We start from the raw sequence: 7,168 nt of genomic DNA on the forward strand, positions 1-7,168 counted from the left end.
ATTGCTTTATGTAGATTTTGTAACGAGGGATTTGATTGGCTATTTGATGCCGTACTACTAACTAATGAACAGATGATGGGAGGATAGTATGGACAAAGATGCGGAACTTACTCCTGCTTATACTGTTAGAGAATCAGAGAGAAGAGAAACAAATAAAATAACAACAACAAAAACAATACAGCACAACGAAAGCAAGAGTCGGGTTAATGTACATATATAATCTTACAGTAATCAAAGTTGATATAAATTAAACAATAGTAAAAAAAGAAGTACCCCCAGAGTTTTATTGTAGTTAAATAGTTACATGATTTAGTCATGACTAACAGTGCAGGTCATTTTTTTTAAAATTATTATTATAGGAAGTTTTACGTAAAAGAGATAATATATTTATAGTAAAAAAAGAAGTACCCCCAGAGTTTTATTGTAGTTAAATAGTTACATGATTTAGTCATGACTAACAGTGCAGGTCATTTTTTTTAAAATTATTATTATAGGAAGTTTTACGTAAAAGAGATAATATATTTATAGACTACTGTATGTTATGTTTATATTTTTTTCCCGAAAAACTAGCTTTTAATTTTTACTGAAAATGGGAATGTAAAACGAGATTGATAATTTTGCAATTTAAATCTAATTTAGACTTGTAATTTCGCTCCACTACAGTGCGACAAGGATGAAATCAGCAAGCATACTCAAATGCTAAATTTTGCTGTATGATATTGTATATTTTCAACTTTTGTAATGCATTGTCATGTATCTTCACTCAAGGACCGATTTCAGCCTGCTAGCTGTTGTGTATTGAAAAGAAATCAAATCATTTACACAAATCACATGTACACAAATGAGTAAATAAGTAGCTTAACCACAGACGGCAAAACAGCGAAATGAATCACAACTGATAAAATAGATTACACAGAAAATCTTGCACATGTTTCATGTTGTAATCTCATCTTAGGCCAGCGATATATATATATTCTTATGTTATTATTTTTTTTTAGAAATCTTTAAATTTTGCCCCGGAAAGGTAGTGGACCTTTAATGTTTAAAATGAGCATACAGATAAACTTTAAACATACAAAAGCTTTTATTTTTACAGAATTATTATTATATTTATTTATTTAATATTATTTGAATTGTTTAGTCTGTATTAATTATCTAAGTCATCATGTCTAATATGTTAATTGTGTTATAATGTTAGGAGACGGCTGTTTAAGTTGGAATAACTTGTGCCTGATCCTTTTGTGTTTTACAATAAAATATGTTTTAAGTAAAGTAAGTTTAAAATGTAAAATGAGTTCGATAATTTTGAAGAGATTCAAATATGTCATTAGTTTACATTTTAAATGTTAATCCCAGCCACGCTGCGAAACTTCAATGACATATAGTAGCCTACTTCATCTTAGGCCACGAAGTTAGATGCTGTGACGATTTAATTTTAATGAAATATTAAATTTTGTTTTGGAAATGTAGTTGGCCTTTGAAGGCCAATAACATAAGTGAAACAAAAATAGTTTTCTAAAAGCAACAGTAAAAAAAGGAAAATGTCCAATAGATCTAGATCTAGTAACATATATGAAAATTTATATCGATGGCCTAAGATAAAGTACGTTACAACAGCAAACAATCATGTTTTCCTGAAAAGTTCCTCTCAGAAGAAAATGTTTGCAGGCCTAGCCTGTGTTTGGTTCAGATTTGTTCTCTTGAGCTGCCTTAGTTTACTATGAGATAGTCTAGGGGTGTAGAGATCGTAAGTGATCGGAACCCCAGGAGTATCGAGGATGCAGATCTGTGGAATAAAATCACAAGTTTTGGATAGAGTTCAACTTTTTGATTCACATAATTTTTACTTCTGTAAACAAAGGAAGGATTGAAATGCTATGGAAATCATTATTTAAGGTACTGGATGCACTGTTCCCAAATTGTACGGCCTGTTAATTTAGTTTCTTTCTCGGCCTTTCATTCCATTCCTTCTGGTATTTCCCCACCAATGAAAGACTAGTAGCCTTGCAATCTACACTTAAATTTACAAAAGTATACCGCGAGTTAGAACAAAAAAAACTTGTCCAACGATTACCTCCCCCTAATATTTTTCTTTTACATACAAGTTTTACAAACAAAACATTTTTTCGTATTCGATTTATTACTTAAGCAAATTGCAAAATATAGGTTATGCAAATATAAAGGGAAATGTAAAAAAAGACACTATTGATAGTAGTAATAATAAATATAGATAATAAAAAGAAAGATACTATTTTATAATATCTAATAATATAAGAATTAACTAAAAGTGTAGCACGTTTACTGTTTGTACATTCAATACGTGGTATTTAAGTATTTTTACCTGGCCCTGGGGTCTTTCGTTTGTTGAGATAGATATAGCTTAGCATATCGCAGCTTCAAAATACATGGCACGCTAAAACTGGTTAATTATTATGGTCTTTTAAAAAATGTTTTGCCTAATATATATATTAGGTGTTTTATATATTATATATATAAGGCAAAAAAACATAAAAAATATATATATAATATAGGCAGGTTTTACAGACAACAAATTACATAGCTCAAAAGCCTAAAAGCCTTTTATACGGATTGTTGTTCTATCCATCTATAAAATCGTAGAATGAGTATTGGTGTATTTGTATCACAGGTTCTTAGGTTCAGTAATATTAATCCAGTCAGTTATTATTTCAATAAACTTAACCCCTTCGGGCTGTCAAATATTGGCTTTTTTCCTCAAATTCTTTAAATAATTTTGCAACCCTGTAGTATATATAATATGTTTACATAAAATATATTTACGTTTTTTTTCTTATTATCATCATATCTATTCATATTTAATAAAAATTGTTATATCAACATAAATTCTACACGTGAATTTATATTTCCAACATATAGATACATTTTTTTTAAATAAACAAAAAATACCTTTTTATTTAGATAGCAATTTTATTAAAATTTTACTTTGTAATAAGGGAGGTAACTCTTATCTATCAAAAGTTAAAAAACCACATGTGCCTCTTCTTTTCCTTTATCCAATCAAAGGATCCGTTACAAAATGTAGGGTTGATCACTCTAGTAAGTGGTTGTAACTAGGTAGGCCTAGCATACAGTTCTACAGCAGTACAGATGGCAGAAAGTATTGATAGATTTGTTTCGATTGATTATGAAATATTTGGAAACGTTCAAGGTTTGTTTTTATTTAACATTTCATACGTGATATGACACTGACATGTCACAAAAAGTATCTGTTAACGGCATTTTTCTCACTTGACACTTCTGTTCAAACAAATCCGACTGCAACTCACTTCCCTTGCCATAATATTGTATGCTTCAACACTTGACATGATTATTTTAAAATACCATCGACCTGGACCACATGTTGTCTAGAGAAAATAAAGACAGTAAGGGAACTTTTTTATTAGTTTTTGCCATATTGATGATATTCTATAATTCTAATAAAATATCAGAAATTCACAGTAGGCATAAGGGAAAGTGTTCAAGGATTTTTAAAACTTTAAAGTTGGATATCAATGTTTAAATGAAAGACATAGTTTTTTTCATCTGTTATCTTCAAATATATAACAGAAAATTCTTATATATTTCTTACAGGTGTGTTTTTCAGACAGGTATGTATATAAAATACTACTACATGTACTAAAATTAATAGGCTATTATTTATACTATACTGTAAGCTTGTAAAATTTCTTTAAGATAATGCACTAAATTTGAACTTCAACTTAATAAATAAAATATTTAATGTCGAGATATAAAGCTAGATATTGAAAGATAAATAACAGGAATAAAAATTCTACATTCATTATAACAAGTTAGAAGTAGTTGCATTGGTTGAAAAATAAGTAATCAGTTTGAGAGCAACGTTCCTGTATATGGACTTAATTAAGTATAATCTATTAAATTGAGAGCTCTTGCATGGGTGAGGCTGGGGGTTCAAAAAATAGTACCTGAATACAGCTATTAGTGTTGCTGCTTAACCGTCGTCATCATCAGCCAGGTCCATCCATCTCTGAATGGTGGGTCAGTAGGGGTGATCAGTCCCTACTCTCCAACGGTTGGCTTCCAGCTACTCTCTCCTCTGCGCATCCACAGCCAGCGGGATGCTCTCTCTGCATCCTTCCCCAACACCATCGACAGTCTTCCTTGTCTTCCCTGTGATTCTGAGGGCACCAAACATTCTCCAGCATGACTGACTGGGGAATCCTCAGCAGCCCGGTCTCCCAGGTCAGTCAGCTACACCATTACCAGTTTCTTTTTGCTTGGAGATAACATCACTTTGTCAGGTCTTAGTGATGTCTCCACTATCTCCGGGAAGGCCAACTTTCCTCTCAGGTCGACACACATCTCCCAGTGTCCTAGGATACCTAGGGTGGTCCTACTAACTATTTCCGTCAATGTTTGTCCCTCCTTTTAACAGATCATACAAATTCTTGTTTTCTTGTTTTGTTTTCCAGTTTTGTAATTATCACACCTTTTGTTTGTTACTTTTTTCAGCATACGTATGATCTAGCTTCTAATGTTGGAGCAGTAGGTTGGGTGATGAATACTGCTAAAGGAACAGTTAAAGGCACAGTGCAGGGCACTAGGACCCAGGTGGAAGAAATGTAAGGGGAGATAATCAAATCTGTGGGGAAGAAATCAAAGGTTTCTTGTAAAAAAGCCAGTCTATTGAATTAAATCAAAGGTCAATGAAAGATTATTAGATTACTTTAGGATTTAACAAGGGAAATAATATGGTCGTGATTTTCAGTAGATAAATCACATAAAAAACTATAAATAAATGAAAATGATATTGGGAACTGATCAAAAATCATCTTAATTAAAAGTTACAAGGGAGATCATCGGATATTGAGGGATATCAAATGATGCAAACTTCTTAGGAGAAATGATATACTGGTAATCCAAATTTCAGTGTGACCAAGTAGTTATCAAAATTTTATAACTGGATAATGTTGTGAAAATTTTATCAGCAGAGATGTTTAATCATAACCCATAGGATTTGATATTCTACTATTATTAAACACTTCTATTTATAAAAGAACATGAAAAAAAGTGAAAATGGCATAATATTAGTTATTTCTTGATGTATTTCAAAATATGTCTGCATGTGTATATTTACATATATGACATTTGCAGGATGATTAATCCAAAATTAAAATATTGTAGAACATTATATGATTATTTATTTTCTTTCATTGCAGGAAAAACTTCCTTGCATATAAAGGCAGTCCTTTGTCTAAAATAACAAAATATGAATTCAGAAATGAAAGAGAACTAGTTAAATTAGAGTACAAACGATTCTCAATCACGGCAGGTGACTGGTGAAATGTTGAGTTGTTATAGATATGCATATGTTTTGTGTTTTACGTTCTCAGAATGTGATCAGGATCTCAATTACTTCAATCTCCTGTTATTGACTTTGTATGGAAAAGTTCTTTGACTGTCAGCATGAAGCCATGTTCTAGTGTTTTCAGCAGGAATTATTATCATATAATAAATACTTGGCATATTTTATAAAATACAGCAGATTTGGTTTTAAAATAAATGGGAAAGACAAACTTTTATATACCAATATACTCTATTTATTTAAAATGATTGTTCTGAAAAAAATCTTTGAACTCTTTCCCTATACATGTATTCAATGTGGTATTGATTGTGCATACTATCTAAAACAAAATAATTTTGATTTTATTAAACATTATGTATTTGTAGCTATTAATTAGACAAACCTATGTTAAGTAAATGCTGATCTTATTACACAAACAATAACTATTGATGACAAGATACATGTACAGCTATCTGGCAGGTACTTGTAAATGAAAACTTGAAATCCTTACCTGGTATTTTGGAGGTATTTTGCTAGTCACTAGGATGTTTGGTTTATTGTAATTATTAAGCTGTGTTGCAGCTGGTGGCTATCTTGCTGAACAACAATTAAGTCTATTGCATGCTATTCACTTTCATATATATATATTTCTTGATGGATGCAAATATTCCTAAAACTGCTGAAAAAGGGTTGTTTTGTTATTGAGAGTAATACTATCTCCCTTGTTTGTAGGCCTAATGATTACACTTTGTGTTACTTTATAGCAGAGATATAAAATCTCGGTTTAAAGCTTTTGTCTTGCTACGTTTGCTTCACTCACAGTGTATGTTAGCCATATCTACTGGTTGGATTTATATTTATAGGTGTGCAATTTTTTACACTCACTTTATAATTGTTCAATTGTTTTATATTTAATAAAAATTATTTATCATCAATGATTAGTCATTGTTGTGATTATATGCACCAGCATTAGTTGAATCAAGCACAGCTATGACAAGGGACATAACTCTGGATTGTGGTTTCGCCTTGTGCCAGCAAAGTATACATGTATTTGTAGTCTGTAAGAAGTCGGTGTAGATGTTATGCATGGTAACACACAAACAGTTAATTATATAAATACCAGATTTATTGTTCCTAATTAAAATATTTTTGGAAATTGTAACATATCCAGATTACAATGTTAAAAACACAATATACTCTTTATAAAACATAAATAAACAACATGATTATATTACATGTCATAGCACTGTATCACGACTTACATTGTACATTCAATTTACTTATATATATTATTTATACATACAGGGGTTCAATGACAAAATAAAAGCTACCATATGTAAAATATTTTAGTAAGGCATTAAATGTATATAGACTGGACAAATGAAAGTGAGGAATTTAAAGGTGCATTATATCTGCAATTTTCCATTACATGATAATGTAAATCATTTCAATAATTTTTACAATAACACAAGAGGTATGCATCTAATCCATCTATTAGTTCTGTTTGACAACATGCAGGCATATGTTGAATTATGAAGAACAATGTATACTGCCCAGGAATTCAAATCTAAGTTTCCACAGTGTCGTAATATAGGTCATTTGAAGAAGGATTTGCTCCTGTGAGCAGGTATTATGATAAATAGCTGTATTGCTCAGAACTTTATGAGGGAAAATTACTTTTTTTTCTCCTCACAGATTAGAGGTACATATGTACACAGTTTATATTACAAGACACGATAATTTATACCAAACCATAAGGACAAGAAAGATCGGCAGACAAAGAGATGGCATACTCACTGTACTGCTTAGTAAAATAAATTACAAAGA

At 30.9% G+C, this 7,168-nt stretch overlaps 1 protein-coding gene across 3 annotated transcripts; it reads left to right on the forward strand.

Moving 5' to 3' along the window:
• The first annotated feature begins 3,044 nt into the window (after positions 1 to 3,044).
• On the forward strand, positions 3,045 to 6,276 carry LOC138318610 (acylphosphatase-2-like). 3 transcript variants are annotated; one of them, XM_069261117.1, is made up of 5 exons: positions 3,071 to 3,187; positions 3,610 to 3,626; positions 4,108 to 4,239; positions 4,510 to 4,619; positions 5,217 to 6,276. In XM_069261117.1, exons 3-5 carry the CDS (start codon positions 4,201 to 4,203, stop codon positions 5,338 to 5,340), a joined length of 273 nt encoding a protein of 90 aa, XP_069117218.1. In that variant the 5' UTR covers positions 3,071 to 3,187; positions 3,610 to 3,626; positions 4,108 to 4,200; the 3' UTR covers positions 5,341 to 6,276. The 3 variants fall into 3 exon arrangements, with proteins under 3 accessions (XP_069117216.1, XP_069117218.1, XP_069117217.1); XM_069261116.1 differs by having other exon boundaries at positions 3,073 to 3,187; positions 4,009 to 4,239; XM_069261115.1 differs by lacking the exon at positions 4,108 to 4,239 and having other exon boundaries at positions 3,045 to 3,187.
• Positions 6,277 to 7,168: the final 892 nt, after the last annotated feature.

Source organism: Argopecten irradians, chromosome 3, assembly GCF_041381155.1.
Source record: "Argopecten irradians isolate NY chromosome 3, Ai_NY, whole genome shotgun sequence".
Taxonomy (NCBI): Eukaryota; Metazoa; Mollusca; class Bivalvia; order Pectinida; family Pectinidae; genus Argopecten; species Argopecten irradians.

Bases quoted from the DNA above. Each gene is read 5' to 3' on its own strand.
- LOC138318610 (XM_069261115.1), top strand. From the start codon at position 3,127: ATGGCAGAAAGTATTGATAGATTTGTTTCGATTGATTATGAAATATTT. The intron at 4,620-5,216 runs GTAAGGGGAGAT...CTTTCATTGCAG, and splicing joins AGGACCCAGGTGGAAGAAAT to GAAAAACTTCCTTGCATATA.